Here is a 20,027-nt window from a genome sequence, read left to right as displayed (position 1 = left end):
CTCGAAAGCGAATTAATAAAATGAAAGTAAAAATTGTATTTTTTGTACATTATATATAATAAATGTTTCAGTGGAATAAAGTTATGTAAACGTTCAAACAAAACAAATGTTCATAGAAAATAAATAAATAAAAATATTGTTTTTATGGGATAAAACACCGATCAGGTTTTAAAATATTGTATCTTATTTTTGAATTATTTTACAACTAGACTACAAAAAACAGTAACTAAAACGACTGCAGTCAAGTTCGTCAACATCCTTTTTAAAAGACAGGGCTAACATTGTGGAGGAACCTATTTTTAATAAACGGTGCAAACGAAAAGAAAGGTTAATACAACCTAAACATGTTCTCTCACTTTGAGTCAGGAAATATACGTTACTGGCTAAATAAATCTGTGTTATAGCGATGCTTTATATGCCCTTGAAAATAGAGCGAGTGTCTAAAATGTAATGAGGGAAACAGTGTATTGTACAGCAAACATAGAAACCATGGGACATTTATTGTGAAAATCGCACGGAAAGTGATCTTACGACAGAGGAAGTCGGAGTAAAAACATTAGGGCGGGGAGTGGAGATTATAGTTACAGACGTCTGAATATATTTCACTCGGTCCTTAGTTTAGTTTGATTTTGTGTTAGATCTGGAATTAAAGTTCGGACTCTATATGTTGTGGAAATGCACACATGGGTAATTGACCTCTCAGTCTGCTAGGATCCTGAATTGAAGAACACATAACGGAACTGAGGAGACGACAAAATGAGAAACACCTAGTATGCATCTTGTAAGTGATGAATACACATCCCTCGGCTTTTTTCTTTCAACGGGGAATTCTACTCTCCTGCTTATAAAATGAGTATCAGAAATCGCCCCGAGGATAAGAACCTTCCCAAAAGGACATGAAATACCAGGTAAGAATTCCTTTCATACAAATATACTTAATGTTAAATCAGAGTTCCCCAAACCTCAGAAGGTTGAGGTTTTCTGGCCTTCTAAAGGTTCTGACGACCTTCATAAACCAACCTATCAATATTAATACACTGTAATTATCAAGTCATTATTTAAGATCCCGATGTGAATTAATGCAGAACAGAGAGAAAAAATATTTTCATTCATCCATTCATTCAATGCTTATTCCATTGATAGAGGCAAACAGTCATTGACACTTGTCATAATCCTGCATGTTTTTGGAAACCAGAGAACCTGGAGAAAACCCACATAAAAACGGGAAGAACATCCTAACTCCATACGAGAAGACCAACAGATGAACCAGTGAACTGTGTGCTTTAGGACAGGGGTCCTTAACAACTCAGTCACTCCTCTACTTTCAATGAAAAATACAAGGTCTGACGTTAAAAACATGGTTGTAAACACCATATATAGCTTCATCCTTCTCCTTTAAAGAGGGATCTATAGATGGAGTATGAGTACTCAGGTACTACACATGAGTAATGACTGCGAGTGGATTGTTCAATATAAATGTAAACTGTCAACATTTTCAATTTTTACACTATGAATAACACATCTTTAGAATTGCAATTGTCCCGTAGATATAAGTTCACACGATTTAGCCCTTTCATGACACCCAAAGATACTTTATTGTAAAGAATAAGGACAGATTAAAATGATAAGAATGAAATCCAGTAAAACAATTAAACACAACAGTAAAAACTATATTCTCAAAACTTTCTATCATGAAAAGTTTCTGATTACAGAAAAATGTGGTCTTCTTAAGAACTCTTTGCATCATGAGCAGGTCTCAGGGAAAGCGACAGAAAGAGTAGAGGGGGAGCTTTAGGCTAGTGGCCCAGCAGCTGGCAGGGTCCAGCCCCTAATGTGGGATGATCACTGAGGGAACAATACAGATCAACAGGCTTCTCGTTGTTAAAGTTCCCCACAAACGTCATCATTCCATCAGCCACAGCTGCAAATAAACACACACTCAGGAACAGCAGGAAACAAGCAAGGACGAACAACCCCTGTTGGCAGCACTGTTTTGTTTTGTTTTTTTGTTATTTTAGGAAATAGTTAACTATTGCTCATACACCGAATGCATGTCGTGAGAGTTTAAGGTGTGTTGTGAAAATGAATGGACACAGTAGAAGAAAACGGAGAGGTAGACGAGTGCATGTCTGGATGTGTTCACAGATGCAGCGCTGGCTCTGCCTGCTCACTATCAGCCTTCCTGTCCTGTTCTGGATTGGACGTGTGATCACACGGGATCGTCCACTTCCTGTTTTTCGGAGCAGTGAACTCAGAGGCTACATGAGACTTGGCCCTCACAGGATGGAGCAGGTGAGAAACAGAGCAACAGGAATCAGGATTTTTACTACATCCCTTATTTGGTTAAACATCGTCGTTAAACATTGATTTTTACTACATCCCTTATTTGGTTACTACCCTTGAGTCGTTAAACATGTTTTTGCTATGCTATTTCAGAGTTATATCATGACCTATGTACAATAAGTACATATGGATTGTTGGGAAGTTTGATTTGAAGTTATTATTTAGTATTCACCATTGGTCCACTTTTCTTCTGTCACAGTTTTTGAACTTGCACTGCAACCAGTGTGCCTTGGTCTCCAGCTCGGGTCAGATGCTCGGCTCTGCTGCTGGTGAACAGATTGACAAGATCAACTGTGTAATAAGGATGAACAACGCGCCCACACAAGGGTACGAGAAGGACGTTGGAAGCCGCACCAGCATTAGAGTAGTGTCTCATACCAGCGTCCCCCTGCTGGTGAAAAATGAACATTACTACTTCCAACAGTCAGCAAACACTGCGTACGTGATCTGGGGTCCTGACAGAAACATGAGGCAGGATGGAAAGGGACCCATCTACAATACTCTTGTGAGAATAGCTAGGAAGTATCCAAACGTGGGAATCTACATTGTGACCAGGGAGAAGATTCACTCCTGTGACCGAGTGTTTCAGAATGAAACGGGGAAAAACAGGTACAGTTTGACTGCACGTCCCAACAATATAACAATTCTTGTTGATAAAGAGTGTTACTGCTCCATGAAAAAGAGCAACAGGAGTGATGCTTTGACGGTCATGGGTAAGAGCTCAACTGAAGTAATGTACAGTGGTCCCTCGGCTATCGCGGGAGTTGCCTTCCCAGACCGCCCGCGATAGGCGAAAAACCGCGAAGTAGAGACGTGATAGATATTATATTATTTACGTATATATTAACCCTTTACGCACCCTTTAGGAGGCATCGTGCGGCGTGAAATATGGCACACAAAAAAGAAAAAACGTAACGAAAACTTTACCCGTACGTAGGTTCTTTCTTGGAATACCCTGTATGTATTTGTACTGTTTTTGTGCTAGAAAATGCTTATTTTATCACACAAATAATGAAAATATTGGAATTTAAAAAATATATATGTACCACAAAAACCCGCGATAGAGCGAAAGTCGCAATACAAGAATACATTTAGAATATTTAAAATCCGCGATTTTTTTGATGGCGCGACAGCCGAACCGCGATACAGCGAGGGACGACTTTTGTACTCCAGTCAAGGCTGTTTTAGTGTAAATTTCACATGCTGCAGTTCACTTCTTAAACCACTTGGTTGCGATGTTGCCTGGTATTTGGGAATCGAAAGCCAATGAGTCAATCAGTGGAAAAGGTTACTGTTAACACTGCTTAGCATTAGTTTAAGGTGTGTTTAAACAGACTGTTGTTTTTTGTCTCTCACTCAGAATGAAGACCGGGGCGTTTCTCAGCACAGGATTTTTTGCAATGATCCTGGCAATAGAAGCGTGCGATCGAATCCACGTCTACGGGATGATCGATAACAACTACTGCAAGTGAGGCTTAAACATACAGTATGTTGTGGATTTGCCCTATTTTTCTACTATACAATTCTAAAAATCTATTTTGTTTGGCTCTTCTTTCCTCTTCATAACAGTCGAATCAATCACAGTGTCGTCCCCTACCACTACTATGAACAGAACAAAGTCAACGAGTGCAGGATGTATAAAGTCCACGAAAACGCCCGTCGTGGAGGCCATCGCTTCATCACTGAGAAGGCCATCTATGCCAAATGGGCCTCCCGCCATAACATTGATTTCAGCCATCCATCATGGGACCTCTGACGACGTATTCCTCAATCTTCACACTGCTGTGGTTGTCCGCTGAATGTTTCAAACTGCCACGACAATTTTTATCAAAATGCTACTGATTGACTGTAGATTTGTTTTACATAGTGTAAGTACGATAAGTACTTAGTTCAGACCTGCTGAATGTTTCTGTCGTGTATAATTACGTACATACGAAGTACAGTATTTGCTGCTTTACATTACAAACAATGGAACAAGTTTTAAAAATTCAACTGTATAGATATCCTCTCAAATTATTCTTTTTAATTTTTTTTGCACATGTGCCTTGACTTTCAGTCTCATTTTCATCTGGATTTTGATCATTCATAATTAAAGCTACAAAACGCACAGTTTCCCTGTAAAATGGAGGGATTATAAGAATATGGTTTGAATTCTATTGAAGATTATAACAATTAATCTTTTCCACCAACTGGGAGCGTTAGCCCCCTGTAGGCTGAACGATGGATTACTTTGTATTAAGCAGTGAAATAAAAATGTATCAGATGTTAGAATAGTCAATTACTTTCACACTTTTTGGTGGTGATTCATGTCTTCTTGAGGTCTTTACTCGTCTACCCTACAGTGTTGATTTTGCTCGTCTCCCTGACTTCCATCAGTATTGACAACAGTGTGCCGTAGTAACTGAAGGCACACAACGTGCAGTTTTAGTTTTGTTACATGAAACATCAGTTTGCATCATTATCGTTTTCTTTTTTTTTTTATTTTAACTATTTTCTGGAATTATTCCAGCAAAACTTAATGTCACTAGAGACGTCGGTGGTTCGTCCATTAAGACCTTCAGCAAGAAGTTTGCACCTTTATCTGGAAACTAGAACTTGCGTAGCCGTTTACTATGATGCTGCCTTTGTTTAGTTAGAGTGATGATTATTTGGTGACTAATCCCAAAGACTGTACAAGTTTTTGCACTTCTTCCATACTACTGTGTTACTGTATTTCACTGTGTTGGTTGCAAACTTGAATAGTTTGATCCTCAGTGTGACCATGGTTAATAAATTTAAATGATCTGGAAAAATCTTAATCTGTGTGTATTTTTAATGTATACAAATACATAAACATACACTGTGTTTGTATATGTGTGTATATATATGATAGATAGATATTATTATAACACTATCATTTTATATGATTATATATGATAGATAGATATTATTATAATACTATCATTTTATATGATATTATGACATTATGATACCATTGTTATTCTAAATTAAATTATGATGTATATATATGTAAATATATATACACATACATATATGTATGTATATGTATACTAAGTATACTTCATTATCTCTATGGTATGCATATGTGTATATATAAGCAGAACTAATATAAATATAAGGGTATTATGTGAGTAGCATAGAAATAGTTCAAATATATAATAAATATATATATATAGGTGACTCTGTATGCTTCTTCAACATTAACATACAGAAGGTCAACTGTCCTGTAAATATCAATATCTATATATAGATATACAGTATATATATATATACACACATTCATATTCATATGTATATACATATATGTATACAGTCATAGACAGTCATAAATGTATGCAAAACTAAACCTACAATATATTTTAAATTAAATTATTAAAGGTATAGGGAAACAAACATGTATTTTTTACGATATCTTTGGTTTATTATGTTTTAGGATCGTTTGTTGTTCGTTAAATCGCCATGGGGTTTTTTTTTTCGCATTTTACAAAACAATCGTGCAAATAAGAAATAATTTTGTTTTGGTACGCTGCAGTGGTGAGGGCGGGGATGACGTCAGAGAGAGAGGGAGCAAAAGAGAGAGGGAGCATGGCACCGCAGAGACGTTGATGCACAAGATTATAGCGAATTACAATTAAACGTCGAGTCACGTAGAAAACCGCAATCCAATCAACAGGATATCGTTGTTATGATTTGTCTGTAAAGGTACGTGAAGCCCAGACTGCTTTTTACTGCGTGTTGTTTTGCATCTTCTTCTTTACCTTCGCATTTTCATGTGAGAAACGGAATGCAGCCAGACTCGAAATCAAAATATCGCGGTATCGCTATGGTTTATCGCCATGTAGATTGCAGTAAACGTTTCTTAAAATGTCTGGTGTGCTGCTGAAATTCAGACGCAGTGACACAGCGGTGTGACCACAGAGCAGTGTCAGTCGCAGCAGTATAAGCAGCAGCAGCAACATCATCCTGTTTGTGTCTCTGTCTCTCTGACAGGTATGATGACAGACTGTCACCAGCAGCTTCATCAAAAAGAATGGGGCTCAGGCTCAATGGCAAGGTAAGACGGGAGACCATGGGAGGGTGTGGCTCTGGTCGACCTTATCTTCATTACCTTCATGGCCAGGCATCACTGGAAGGAAAGTGNGGCGGGGGTGGGTGTGGGGGAGCTAAATGTCAGTTATCAGTAAAGCCTTCTGTCGACCACTGGGTCAGATATAGAAATGACCATTGACACTCAACAGTCCTGCTCTGACCTGTGATCAGTTCAGAGTTAACAGTACGTCATGTTTTAAGGCAGGGGTGTCAAACTCAAATTCACACTGGGCCAAAATTGACAACTGAGACGAGGTCTCGGGCCAAACTTCAAACAATATTTATTGAAAAATTGACTGCAATAGTTTTCTCTTCTCTTCAGATCTGTAATGTAGACTTTTTTTCATATGGAAACAAACTTAAGTTTTGCGTAAATATTGACTCTAGAACAAAGAAAGCTTAACATTACAAAATTTGAAATAAAACACAGCTCTAATACACATTTGATATGATCTTGTGGGTCAAACGGATTTGGCCCACGGTCCTGTGTTTGACACCTGTGTTTTAAGGCACGAACTCTACACTTTTTCCCACCTAGTGTCCCATTTCATTCAACTAACGCAATTGACTATTTGGCCAGTTACCCGATAGCCACACAGCACATCTATCCATGTTGACATAACCACAACCTGCTCCGGTCCAAACCAGTAAACCAGGTTACAGGGAAACGACAGTACTGTTGGTTCTTGACTATGTTGTTCTAGCGGTCCTTATTCGGCTCAGTGACATTCACCCACTTTTTTTGTGTGTGTTTTGCAGGTACAGCAGAGTCACAGGATGGTAGTCTTTGTGGTCATCTTCATCCTGATGACCCTGCTCTTCCTGTATGGCTCCAACAACAGCAGCAGTGAGGCCTATATTCCCATCCATGTGGCTGTGAACCGGTTTCTAATAAACACAGATTTAAAAAAGTGGGCTGGGAAAGAGGGGTACATGCCACTTCATCGGAACAAGGTACGTACTGAATTCACTGGCCGCAGAGAGAGAGAAATGTTACTGGACTTGAAAGATTTCACTGGTTACTGGGTAGAAAGTTTTCCTTTTGAGAGCGGACCAAGTGAGTAATACTAGGACCAGTCAAAAAGTTCTAAGATAGATGTTATTATTTAAAACATCTCAGATTTGATGTTGAGATATACGTCTTATAGTGTTATAGAACACTACAAGACGTATATCTCAGGTGTTTGGCTTATCTCAGGTGTTGTTACATTTGAAATGATCAGGTTCTTTAATTAATAATAAGTAATGTTCAAATCAGACAAACATCGAATATTTAACCAAACTCTAAATGAATAACACTTGTGTGTCAGCTTTCAATCTAGATGAGAACATTTGAAAGGAACTCGATCTCGGTCTTGAGACGAGGCCACAAACCAGCATTTGACCTGGTTTTAAAGACATGCCCAGAATTCTACAAAGAAGTCATTATTTTCACTGATAAAGATTTTTTTTCACTACTTCTTAGAACATTATCTTCCCCTTCAAGTATGATCTTTTGTAAAACAAAATCAGACAGAGAAGCCAACGGAAGGTTCCATTTTGGGTTGGAAAATCGGCAGCTCACGGTGCAATAAGTGTCACATGACAGGACGTGGTTTCCCTGTCTCTGTGGTGTCGGTTCCTTTATTTCACATTCATATGTAAATCAGGAAACAAAACCCTTGTTCTCGAGCCTCGAGATTTCCAATCTATTCTTGGTCTGTGATTACATGATAATGACACGGGGCAGCAGTGGCCTGGTGGTTGTGAAGGTCGCAGCTTTCGATTCAAATCCTCCAGCCACCAGGTGCCACTGTGGCACCGTGCTGCCCTGTGCTCACTAAGGTGGTCACAGCTGTGTCACAAGGACAATAAACCAATGTTCACTTTAATGTGACGCCATGCAGTAAAGTAAAACCAATAATAGTACAACTAGATAATAGAGTGCCCTCTAGCGGCTGTCAGTGTGAAAATAACAAATAGGTGAAATTATATATAAGTCGCACCTGAGTATAAGCCGCAAACTCTGCCAAAGGATGAACCCCCCCTCCCCCGGGCAATATGGTAATTGGGTTAATTTATATATATATATATATGTTTAATCAGATTAATAGAAGGACACGTTTGGTTTTTATCACATTGAGGGGAAGACGAGATTTTCTATAATCTGTGATTTTTATGTTTTTTCACTTTTTTCATTGAAAACCTGAGTATAAGCCGCAAACTCTTCCAAAGGATGAACCACCCCCCTTTTTTTTTTTGTCTTCACAGAGCATGAAACTGCACTGCCACAAGTGTGCACTTGTTACAAGTTCCAGCCACGTCCTTGGGAGTGGAGCGGGTGAAGAGATCGACCACACAGAGTGTGTGATCCGCATGAACGACGCCCCCACATCGGGGTATGAGGTGGATGTGGGCACCAGGACCACCCTGAGGGTTGTGGCCCACTCCAGCGTGTTCAGGGTTGTGCGTAGGCCTAGTGACTTTCTAAATTCCACAGACAAGAACTCGGTGATGATATTCTGGGGACCGCCCAACAAGATTGGCAAAGAAGCCAAAGGACCACTGTACAGACTGATTCAGAGAGTCAGCGCCACCTACAGTAACATGTCTTTTTATACCATCAACCAAACCAAAATGCACAGATTTGACACTCTCTTTCACCGGGAGACGGGGAGAGACAGGTGAGTCATTTGTATGGATATTACATTTAAGGTTAGGGTTACTTTTATAAATGTATAGAATGTATCATGTATACAATTATAAATGAGTACAAAAAAGAGTCAGCAGAAAAACAACCTTAACAGGTTTAAGCCACTTAAGAATATTTTACTATACTATACTATATCAAGTTTGTAGACACAAATAAACCAATACAGAGTAAAAGTCAAGATCAAATCAAACGGGAGGATTCCCAAGCCCCACCTGCCCCCGTCCCACTACAAATATTTTGACAAAGCACTGATTTACACCGTTGTCTAAGGACTGTATTTTCCAAACTATAAGTCGCTCTGGAGTATAGGTCACACCAGCCAGCTACAGTGCCCTCTAGCGGCTGTCAGTGGGAAAAACAAACATGTTAAATTATATATTAATATATAAGTCACACCTGAGTATAAGTCACAAACCCAGCCAAAGATGAAAAAAAATATGAATTATAGTCCAGCAAATACTCCAATAATCGGTTGTGTTGTTTGCAGACAAAAATCCCACTCGTGGCTCAGCACAGGCTGGTTCACCATGGTCATAGCCATTGAGACGTGTGACAGCATCAAAGTGTATGGGATGGTTCCACCGAGCCACTGTGGGTCAGTACAATCTGTGTTGTGGCAGCGTTCACAGCCTGTGCAGAGATGCACTGTGTAACATTTCAAATGAAATCTGAAAACTTCAACAAAATCTGATCTTCGTTCCAGGAAAAAACACGTCTCCAAGAAGATGCCGTATCATTACTACAAACCCCGGGGGCCTGACGAATGTTTAACATACCTGCAGAGTGAGAGTGGCCGCAGGGGAAACTACCATCGCTTCATCACAGAGAAGCAGGTGTTTGGACGATGGGCAAAGCTGTACAACATCACCTTCACTCATCCCTCCTGGTGAAACACTGCTGGGATATTTTTAACATCTTCCTACTGGATTCTTAAAATAGACACGCGGTGATTAAGTGGCAGCTTCTGTGATGGAAAAAACATTAGCAGGAACGAGCGACCGAGACGATCCATCTCCCACGGCAGGAAGTCACCTCAGAGAGAACTCTTCATTCTATCTCTATTATTGTGAAAATGGAAACAAATCTACTTAAAAGTGTTTTTTTAAACCAGTTATATTTTTGTTAAGTATTAAAGAAATGCACTGCTTCCCATATTGAAAGAAGCTTTACCAACAAGTATTCATATAACAGATGCAGTATATGTGAATAAATGGACCATAGAATATGCAGTAATACACAGGCCTGGTTTGTCCATTTTCACATAGTATTACTACTACACAGACAGTGATATTCAGCAGATGTCCGTAGTCCGTACACTGTGAACAGCACAGTCGCTGGATCGAAACAAAATCATTTCCAGAACAAAGTCAAGCACTCTGAGCTGTCGCCAGGACACCTCAGGTTTTTAACACCTCTATTTAAGTATTTTGTTTTCTAAAGTGTCTTTTATGAGCCAAGTAGAATGTAAACATCTAAATGTTGCCTCATAACTTAAACCTCAGCAGCGTTTGGTGTATTAATCTCGTGCAGCGCCATCTTGAGAACTATGAGAATCATTAAGAATCATATCTATCATATCATATCTATAATCATATCATATCTATAAGAATCATTATCGGTTTTTCCTCCGATAATGATTACCCAAGAACACAACGCCTGGGATTCCCCAAATGATGTGTGCCCTAAAAATAGGTTTGGGGACAAACAGCAGTATATTAAAGTGAAAATCACTAGATGGCAGCATTGCAGCTCATTTAATTAATCGCATACTCATACAGTGGTTTGCACAGATAAATAAATAAATATTACCAGAACTAATTCGGTATGAGTTGATATTGGAATCGGAAATTACGTTTTTGGACAATATCGACATATTGGCAAAAAAGTTAATATTGAACATCCCTAGTTCAAACGCATCATGGATGTATCAGGTGTCATACAGTATGCTTTTTTTTTTTTTTTTTTCACGATTAAAGAACAATTAAACTGCAGGAAAAAAGACAGAAGGAAACGCTGCCTTTAGCAAACAGATTTATCACAGTTATTTAATAATTATATAATAATAATTTAATAATTAAAAGAACATATAACGAAGCTGAAGATCATTGTCAACACCATCAAACTGTGCCAGCTAGGAAACATCTGGGGGGCCTTTTGATGTTGTGGAAAACAAGCATCTTGATCTCCACATATGATTTTAAAAACTTAAATCTTGTGCAAACATTAGACAGCTGCACAGTCAGTCTTTATAAAAAAAATGTATACAAATTTAAGACACTCAGGAACAAAAACAAACATATAATGGTGTAAGATTCCCCTCTATAAATATTATTTATTGAACTAAAAAACTTTGAATAAAAAAAATGGCAGTTCATGACTGTTGTTTTGAACACAGTGCAGACTCCATGCTATTTATTTAAGTCCGGCCTGTGCAAGATTCAGACCTGGGTCAATTCAAATAAAACATTTTAAATAGACTACCTTTCCTTACAATTGATTTTCTTATGTCCCTGAGGAAGAGAACTAGACTGTAATACTTAAGTTATTTTTTTAAAATATTTTTTGATTTGCTAAATGTGATTTGAATATTTTGCATTCTGTCCATTATTTTACCAAAATTCACACTTGACTACAGACATGTATTTTTGTTTTGCCTTCGACAGCACACTGACCTGTTTGGTCAAAACCGTTTTTATTAGCGTACTTCCAACAATGCTTTGTAAAGCTAAAATATTTAAGGGAAAAAATGGTGCAAAACTGAACTACTACTACGACTACTACTACTACTACTACTATTTGCAGTTTCCCAGCCCGAGGTCAATAAAGTACATCTATCTATCTGTCTATATGACACGGGCATTTGTAATGTTTATTATAACTGCAACCTAAATTTCAGTTCTCAAAAGATATTTTACATTTTTTAATCTGTCACTGAGTAAAACCTTTGGACATCCCTGATCAAAATGAAGCAAATTATGTACAGGTATTTAAAGTCAAAAGCAATTCAAATCCCAAATTTGAACACTTTACAAACTGTGATTTTTTTTACATCAACGTCGAAGAAAAAGCACAATCACTTCACATTTTCCGATGTTTTTTTTAGAAACAACTGGACCACAATGAGATTATTTGTTCCATTATGTTCACGACAGCACACATTGTGACAGATATGTTTAAACGGACCTCTGTGTTGAAGTGTTCTGTACTGTTTGAATTCCACTGTATGCTTTAGTCAGAAAAAATCTGGGCATTTGTTTGTATATAAAAATGAACATAATATTGGAATATTTGGTAAACAGAATCACAAGTCAAGGAAGGTGAATCTGACAGGTATCAAGTAGGAAATGTCAATGTTAATATTTATTGGATGACCAAACGTCTGTCACAGTCTGTTCTCGTGTCTCCTTACTATTTATGAACCTTCAGAAACGTCTGTAAAGGCAGCTGTGATCTTCTGCCTCAGCCCTGACATGGAAATCAAGATAGCTTCCTGTAAAAGAAAAACAAACTCAGAATCGATGCTTTTCAATGTCGAACAATAACAAGCATGAAATTGGATGATCAAACATCAATAAATCTCAGAACAACAGGGAGCAGACTGTACATATACACTAAACCTTGAAAATATGACTTCTGACAACTTACCTCCGTACGAATGGTCCTGCTGCCCTGACCAGGGCATGTGTTAAGATAAACATCAAATAAAAACCTAGGATCAGTCACATTCAGGTTTTGATCAACATCCAAACTGGCCTCCAACCCCTGAAGACCCCCAAAAACGACCAAAAGATGCCTGAAAAACAGAGAGAAGTCAACGTCATCCCACAGAAATAACCAAAGCTAGTACTAGAATTTATGTGAATTAAGATCAATGACATGTAAAAGTCATGCATAAAGGCTAAAATGTTTTTGTCATTTTCTACGCCATCTATTGGGGAAACGTGGGTATTGCAGGGAAAAGGCAGAAGTATAATCAGAATATAAATAAATTATACAATTTGGAAAAGTTTGGTGGGCCGGATTAAAAAGCTGAATGGGGCACATCCAGTCCCCGGGCCATAGTTTGCCGATGGCTGGACTAGTAACTATTTAAAGTCATAACATGATGACCAACCACTACTCGTTTTTTGCTGAATTTTGAAAAAAAAAACCCACAAATACTTCATGTTCAGGATATTTTTTGTAAAAGTATTATTATTGATATTAAACATGAACAAATAATAATATACTTGTACTTCTTTGCATGAAAACATAGGGGAACATAGAGGAATCTCTCTTAATATAAGACTTAATTAATAATTTATGTTTTGTTTTGATTGTACTCGTCCGGCTGACTTGACTTCCAATTACATTGTACTGCATATGGCCCGTGAAGCAAAATGAGTTTGACGCCCCAGATTTAAACAAATTCAACAGAAAAGGCCTTGAAGGAGGTCATAATAGCAGCATCTCACTCTGAAACTCAACTCTCATCACCATCTCTCTCTCCCACATTTTTAGAAAAGTCTTCAACCTCTATCTGATTGATAACCCTGCTTACTTGAACGGTGACAGCGAGCTTTGGTCCATGTCGTTTCCTCTCTCTGATGTTCCGATGGTCAGATCATATCCTTCTTTATATGGACCTTCTGTAAATACTGCACCTACAATGACAAACCAACACATGTCCGTTTGAATCCTGCTTTACGCAGAGCAATACAGTAAAAGACGAGTCCAACGTGTGTTTGAAGGAGAGCAGATCACAGAGTAGTGAACCTACTGAGACATGAGGCCAGACGGACACTGTAGCCCCAGTACAGGCCTCCTTCAGTCCTGGGCACATGGGGGGCCACCACAACACCGTGATATGTTTTACTCTCTGCAGCCAAGAACAAAACACTTTCAGTAGTATAACAACTACAAAAAAACATTATTCATTTCTTATCATTTAATTTCAAAGGATTTTACCTTGATTTTGGTTCTTGTTGAGCTTAACCGTGACCCGGAGTCCAGACTGCAGCTGTTTATCAATGCGAACATCCTGCAAGAGCAAACATTTTTCAATAAGCCAAAAAAACCTGTCAAAATGTTTCAATTATAAACTGCAAAAATCTAATTAAATGACTAGGTTTTTAAAAAATGTAATTCATGATTAAAACAGAAGTATATTTTTATCATTCTAAACCTAAAATATTACTCACATATGTTAGCTCAGGCATGGGCAAACTAAGGCACGGGGGCCAGATGCGGCCCGTTCAGCTAGCGTAGTTTTTATGCATGACTTTTACGTGTCATTTATCTTAGTTCACACGAACGCTCCATCTATCTGCTCCTGACCCCCTGTCAAATTTTAGGACCAATTGTGGCCTGCGAGTCACAGATTTTGCCCACACCTGTGTTAGTTGATAAGCTATTAGCCTGCGAGTCACAGATTTTGCCCACACTTGTGTTAGTTGATAAGCTATTAGCCTACAAACATGCTCACCTTTCTCATCCCACAGTTGACTAAAGAACCTTTTCCTTGTTTGCTTGGTCGGTCCAGGACCAATCCTTCTCTGTACTCAGACTCCTCATCTATCCTCATGTGGTGAGGACTGTCTAAAGGGGTCGCCCTGGTTAGGGAGGTGGGGAGGGAGGCGAGAGAGGAATCAAGGAAATTTACAGATGTCGTAAGTAGTTCGAAAAAACCTCCCAATGTTCCAGTTTGTTCTGGTGCCACAAACCTGCATACTGTAAATCTTGATGTTTTGGGAAAAACCATTTGCGCAGGTACCTGGTGAAAAGGTGAGAAGACGCATAAACACACGTGTTTGATCACATAAGCTAATACACTAATGATATGGTAAATATGTGGTACTTACTGTGGACATTCAAGATACTGAAGTATTCTGGCCAGTTGAATACAAGCTTGGCCTTTTTTCCCAACGCCTGTAAATTCTCCCTCAACACTTCTGTGGATTGAAACCAGAGAGTAAAAGTTCATTGTTAGAGTATTTTGGTTTCAGGGTTATATCATTTTTTTATCCTTTGTCATTGAAACCAGAGAGTAAAAGTTCATTGTTTTGTTGTTGTTGAGTATTTCGGTATTAAGGTCATATCATTTTTTTATCCTTTGTCACCACTTACTTTACATCTTCTCCCTGTTCGTCGAACACAATGATCTCATCGACGCAGAAGACGACACAGGCTCGAGCGATCTGTCCAGCCAGGTATGTACGGAGCTCAGCAGACTGAGCGTTGTCCAAAACAGAACCAGGCAGGGCGACGCTCACTGTGTACGGCCGACCTGTGACATTTACATTTTACACAAAACATTCAAGTGACCTAGTCTCAGATTGGCCAAAAATATTTCCTAACGTGAAGTACTTACCATTCTTGACTTGAATTTTTTCAGCCGTTTCTCTCTGTGCTGCTTCCAGCTGTTTCTGCTTCTCCAGCTGTTTGATCAGCTTGGCCTCTTTCCTTTTCCTACTGGTTTCCTTAACTGTTTATTTTAGAAGAAAATAAAATGGACCAGGAAATATAGTCAGAAGTATACAACAATAACTTATTTTAATAAAACCAATACTGTAACTCGGGATGGTTTATATCTGGTAGTAGTTTGAGCAAAGGAACCACTTTTTACTGTAGTTATACAATGATGTAGAATATGAAATGTTATAGCTTTTAAGTCAAAAGTTATGACTTATTAAGTTATGTCCTTTGAGTTTAAATGAAAATATCGTTAACCTAAAGTAAAAACAAAGTCTCACAATGTCTGTAGTTTAATTGTCAAACCATCTCAGCTGAGAAAGCACACACGCAGCTAAAGGCTACGAGCTACAATAGCTGCGGTTTTACTTACTTTCTGCTTTTCTTTTTTTCCAGTCAGTTCTCTCCTCAGGCTAAAACAAGCACAACGTTTCAGTTGCCAGGTTCAATAATGACTTTATATATCCATTGTGAATAATACATTAGAATTGTTACCTGAGGAGCTGCTGGTCTCTTGGACGGTGCGTTGGTAGACATGTTTACACGCAAAAACATGTGACATTCATTTACTTCCTGGTCAAAACCGTTTTTCAAAATAAAAGTCGACGTACCATATTTTGAAGAAAATTCTGTTTTAAGTTTGATTCCCTATAAATAACTTTGATTCCGTGCTAAAATACTAAATTCTAAAGTATTGTGATCACTCTGATCTTCGTCTTTTTAACATTTGTCCAAATATTCGCCCTAGGAGACTGTCACTCTCTTTCTTCCATTTGCTCAGCTCATTTGGTCGTTAGAAACCTTTCTTTCCAGTGTTGTTGACATCTGACATTTACACCCGCTTTCCTGTGCCTCTAATCTGGGTCGTTAGAAACCTTTCTTTCCAGTGTCGTTGACATCTGACATTTATACCCAATTTCCTGTGCCTCTAATCTGTACTTTATTATGTTGACTGAGACTAAACTCTCATACCTCGACTACATGCGCCTTTGTTTTTACCTGCTCTTTACCTTTCTTTACACTAGTTATAATATATATATTTTAAAATACATGTGTCAATACACACACACACAATTTAAAAGCAAATTAAGAAATCAACAACTTTAATAGATTTTGCAATTCACAGTTTGTTGGGTACATTCTAGAAAAAACATACCTGAGCAGCTTCCTAAGTGGGCTATAGTGTGATAATAAAGAAAACACTGTTGTGTAACGGTGCCATGCTCAGAGCACCTCAGTGGTAACTTGGCAGCTGATGGACTCAAACCTGAAGCCTTCCAGACCCAAGTCCACTTCCTTAACCACTAAGTGAGTAAAATCCTTCACATTGAGGAATTTTGCTGTTCCTGGCTCCATTTCCTCAAAATAGCTTCTGCATCATTAAGGGTGGAATCCTCCTGAGTGGCAGAGTGGAGAGTGGGTTCGTTAGATAGACCAAAAAAGAAAAAGGGCTCACGTCTATTCATTGTCCACAAATTAGGTAGAAATTACCTTCACAAAGCAGAATCTGATGTATTTTTCAAAGTCTTTGCTGTGCTCTGAACTGTAGAAAGCAGAGACGGGGATTGTTGCTAAGCCCTGCAAAAGAAAAAGACACATTATCAGTCGAATGTCATAAAAGTAGCACACATCTCTGATTACAAATGATTACAAAACACATGTAAAAATGTGTTTCGTTGGTGTCTTTACCTTTTCTTTAATGAGCCATTTAACAAATCTAAAATCATAAGGTTCATCCTTGGTGTTCTCATCATTAAACTCCATTTCTGTGGGTAAAAAACCAGAGTAACTGATTACAATTATCCTCTGCTTTATTGTATCTCATATCACAGTGTAGTGTTCGTGTACTCCTCCAGCTGTGTGTTTGGTTGTCACTCACTGACAGAGGAGATGTCTGCCATTATGAAATAGCCTCCCTCCGGCATGATGGGTTTCAAACCCACACTCTCCAGACACAAGGCTAACCTTTTTCTCTTTTGCTGCAGAAGAGCAGGCAGCTGCTGGAAGTAGCTCTCTGGAGTCCCAAACAGTTCATACTCTCTGTCAAACCCATGGGCAACTGCCTCCTTCAGAGGCAGAGAAGGAAACCAGACAAAAGACAAAAAGGCAGGTGAACGTGAATTATTGCCACTGATGCACAGCACAGCACACAATGAAGTTTGTCCTCTGCTGATAACTAGCGGTGTCCGATAACGTCAACTGTATTATCGTCCTGATATTACCATAATTACGTAATCTCTGTAAGAACCTTTATCGGTTTTTCCTCTGATAATGAAAGCGCAATGCCTGGGTTTCTATGTGTGCTCTAAAATAGATTGGGGGGAAAACGGCGGTGTATGAAAGCGAATAATACACTGATGCAAAGCACACGACTGCACACAATGAAATGTGGACTATGACTACTAGACCACTAGATGGCAGCATTGCTGGTGCCAGCAACTCATACAGTGGTTAGAACAGAAAAACAAATAAATAAATATTACCAGGGACTCAATAATAGTTCAATTCCTTGACTTATGTTGGAGTTCCATTCCTACAACATGACGTAACTCGATTTTCACCTTAAAATGGAACTCGCTTGATAAGTACTTACATCGCTCAGCAACAGACCAACATGTTTACCTGAGCAGCGGTGGCACAGTGATACACTGTGTTCTGGTGGATGGTTTTAATGTATTTCATGACGTGCCTGGATCCAATAGCCCAGCCCACCTTAAAACAGAAGACCAAACATTTAGCTCCTAATTAACACTCTTGCACACGATATTGTTGACGTAAACACAACTTTGCGTTACCTTCCATCCGGTGGCGCTAAAAGTCTTTCCGGCACTGCCAATGGTTATGGTTCGCTCCCACATGCCAGGTAGGCTGGCTGTCAATGTCAGAACACAAACAGTTATTTTTCTCTAAAACTGCTCGGTGACTTCTCTGCATTGTTAGCTTTACATTAGGGCTGTCGAACAATTCAAGTTTGGGGATTAATCAAGATTAATTATGATTAATCGAAATACATTGCTTTAAATTTATAGAGAAGAAAGGCAAATAACCACAGGTTTATGAAATTGTTTCACTGCAGTTTAATTTGAAACTAATCCAAGTTATAGAATTATTTACTTGGAAACATTTGTAGAAAATGATGCCTATATATTAAGTGTATGATAATGCTAAGTAAATAGACGATGAACTCACTGAATTTTCAGTGCACATATTCTGAATTTGTGTGACTATAGTTTGAATTAAATTCACAATTAAAGACTTGTGGTCACGACATTCATTTTGACAGGCCTCTTTACATTCTTCCTCACCTATCTTTACGTGCTCGGCCCCGTCATACGTCAGCCACTCGTACACCTCGTCACTGATACAAAGCAAATTATGTTTGATGCACAGATCTGCGATCATCTGGAGCTCTTCGGTCTTGAAAACCTGTAAGTTGTAACAAGTGTGCATAAATGTCAACACAACACAAGACCAGAGACTTTATCTGATGCTACACACTGACGCACTAGTCTCAAACATGAATCCTTTCCCTTTTCTATAGTCAATATGTCTTGTCCACATCTGTGTCTACTTTATTTCCTACAAAATAAAATACCAATTTACATCAAGGAATATAAAATTCCGGTTAAATATTTTGCAGTATTTGCAATTACCTTTCCCAGTGGGTTGTTGGGAGTGTTAATCATGATGGCTTTCGTGCGTGGAGTGATTTTACTGGACAGCTCCTCAGCAGAAAGAACCCAGTCTCCACTTGACTGGATGCTGCTGCTCTCGCTTTTCTTTAACAACAAGAACCACAGAATATAGTGTAAATGCTTTCACTGAACCACACAATGAGTCTTATCTTACGTGTGTACAAATCACTCACGGGCCTCAGGGGTACATAGACGGGCGTTCCCCCGGCCATCAGCACCATGGGCTTGTAACAGTCAAAGAATGGCTCAACGACAATGACCTGGAAGAGAAAAGGTCTGTACCATTTTTTTGTCTTCAGGAATTCAAGAGTTAAAACACACGCATCAAACTCAGGCCCAGGGGCCAAATTTCACCCACAGTGTAATTATATTTGGTCCGTGAGATCATATCAAATGTGTACTAGAGTTGCCCCCCCCCAGTATACAGCCCCAATTTACTGACAGGATTTGAAGTATTACATTAAAAAGGAAGTGGCGCTTTGGCCCAGAGGCACTGTCTCTGTCATTGGTGTGGAACCCCAGGGTTCACCTCCTGGGAGGAAGGTTTGGTACGGTGCAATGTGATTTGGGTGGCGACTGCTGCCCCCGCGACCCGGTAACGGATAAGCGGATGAAAATGGATGGATGGATTAAAAAGGTACTTGAAAGGCTACAGATCCACCTTAGAGTCGTGGTGTTAAATACATACCTCATCTCCGTCATCAACCACAGCCTGACATGCAGAAAAGAGCGCCTGGTAGGCTCCAACTGTGACGAGA

The 20,027-nt window shown here is 38.9% G+C and overlaps 5 protein-coding genes across 13 annotated transcripts in view; 3 read left to right on the top strand and 2 right to left on the bottom strand.

The window, feature by feature from the left end:
- The window catches only part of dab2ipb (DAB2 interacting protein b), a 791,247-nt gene that overhangs the window by 364,475 nt on the left and 406,745 nt on the right, over nt 1-20,027 (top strand). The gene's annotated exons all lie outside the window — the stretch shown is intronic.
- Nucleotides 522-5,141, top strand: st6galnac4 (ST6 (alpha-N-acetyl-neuraminyl-2,3-beta-galactosyl-1,3)-N-acetylgalactosaminide alpha-2,6-sialyltransferase 4). Of its 2 annotated transcripts, none has more exons than XM_008325814.3 (5): nt 522-908; nt 2,146-2,292; nt 2,543-2,952; nt 3,704-3,811; nt 3,913-5,141. In XM_008325814.3, exons 1-5 carry the CDS (start codon nt 897-899, stop codon nt 4,097-4,099), a joined length of 864 nt encoding a protein of 287 aa, XP_008324036.1. In that variant the 5' UTR covers nt 522-896; the 3' UTR covers nt 4,100-5,141. The 2 variants fall into 2 exon arrangements, with proteins under 2 accessions (XP_008324036.1, XP_024918349.1); XM_025062581.1 differs by having other exon boundaries at nt 1,196-2,292.
- On the top strand, nt 5,845-10,359 carry st6galnac6 (ST6 (alpha-N-acetyl-neuraminyl-2,3-beta-galactosyl-1,3)-N-acetylgalactosaminide alpha-2,6-sialyltransferase 6). Its single transcript, XM_008325812.3, has 6 exons — nt 5,845-6,045; nt 6,334-6,397; nt 7,192-7,386; nt 8,683-9,095; nt 9,612-9,719; nt 9,828-10,359. Exons 2-6 carry the CDS (start codon nt 6,374-6,376, stop codon nt 10,012-10,014), a joined length of 927 nt encoding a protein of 308 aa, XP_008324034.1. The 5' UTR covers nt 5,845-6,045; nt 6,334-6,373; the 3' UTR covers nt 10,015-10,359.
- On the bottom strand, nt 11,990-16,388 carry spout1 (SPOUT domain containing methyltransferase 1). Its single transcript, XM_008325811.3, has 12 exons — nt 16,070-16,388; nt 15,948-15,987; nt 15,474-15,587; nt 15,230-15,389; nt 14,965-15,054; nt 14,823-14,876; nt 14,589-14,715; nt 14,072-14,144; nt 13,884-13,982; nt 13,665-13,767; nt 12,770-12,917; nt 11,990-12,614 (listed from the first exon to the last, which is right to left on the bottom strand). Exons 1-12 carry the CDS (start codon nt 16,127-16,129, stop codon nt 12,537-12,539), a joined length of 1,146 nt encoding a protein of 381 aa, XP_008324033.1. The 5' UTR covers nt 16,130-16,388; the 3' UTR covers nt 11,990-12,536.
- The window catches only part of kyat1 (kynurenine aminotransferase 1), a 4,824-nt gene continuing 1,457 nt past the window's right edge, over nt 16,661-20,027 (bottom strand). Inside the window, 10 exon segments of the mRNA XM_025062580.1 lie at nt 16,661-16,971; nt 17,066-17,152; nt 17,264-17,340; nt 17,454-17,640; nt 18,197-18,286; nt 18,370-18,446; nt 18,880-19,000; nt 19,228-19,353; nt 19,443-19,529; nt 19,958-20,027. The exon segment at nt 19,958-20,027 is cut by the window's right edge and continues 59 nt beyond it. Of these exon segments, the coding sequence (XP_024918348.1) occupies nt 16,897-16,971; nt 17,066-17,152; nt 17,264-17,340; nt 17,454-17,640; nt 18,197-18,286; nt 18,370-18,446; nt 18,880-19,000; nt 19,228-19,353; nt 19,443-19,529; nt 19,958-20,027 (997 nt within the window). The 3' untranslated portion in view covers nt 16,661-16,896.

The sequence above is a fragment of the Cynoglossus semilaevis genome, chromosome 14 (assembly GCF_000523025.1).
Source record: "Cynoglossus semilaevis isolate Cse_v1.0 chromosome 14, Cse_v1.0, whole genome shotgun sequence".
In the NCBI taxonomy this organism is placed as follows: Eukaryota; Metazoa; Chordata; class Actinopteri; order Pleuronectiformes; family Cynoglossidae; genus Cynoglossus; species Cynoglossus semilaevis.
The sequence above is the reverse complement of the archived record's forward strand: the minus strand, read 5'-3'. Positions and strand labels throughout refer to the sequence as shown.

Coding starts and splice junctions, on each gene's coding strand:
- st6galnac4 (XM_025062581.1), top strand. CDS start 2,083: ATGAATGGACACAGTAGAAGAAAACGGAGAGGTAGACGAGTGCATGTC. Junction 2,293..2,542: donor GCCCTCACAGGATGGAGCAG/GTGAGAAACAGA, acceptor CTTCTGTCACAG/TTTTTGAACTTGCACTGCAA. Junction 3,812..3,912: donor ATCGATAACAACTACTGCAA/GTGAGGCTTAAA, acceptor TCTTCATAACAG/TCGAATCAATCACAGTGTCG.
- spout1 (XM_008325811.3), bottom strand. CDS start 16,129: ATGTTTTTGCGTGTAAACATGTCTACCAACGCACCGTCCAAGAGACCA. Junction 15,988..16,069: donor AGAGACCAGCAGCTCCTCAG/GTAACAATTCTA, acceptor TGCTTGTTTTAG/CCTGAGGAGAGAACTGACTG. Junction 12,615..12,769: donor GCAGGACCATTCGTACGGAG/GTAAGTTGTCAG, acceptor TTTCTTTTACAG/GAAGCTATCTTGATTTCCAT.
- st6galnac6 (XM_008325812.3), top strand. CDS start 6,374: ATGGGGCTCAGGCTCAATGGCAAG. Junction 7,387..8,682: donor TGCCACTTCATCGGAACAAG/GTACGTACTGAA, acceptor TTGTCTTCACAG/AGCATGAAACTGCACTGCCA. Junction 9,720..9,827: donor GTTCCACCGAGCCACTGTGG/GTCAGTACAATC, acceptor TCTTCGTTCCAG/GAAAAAACACGTCTCCAAGA.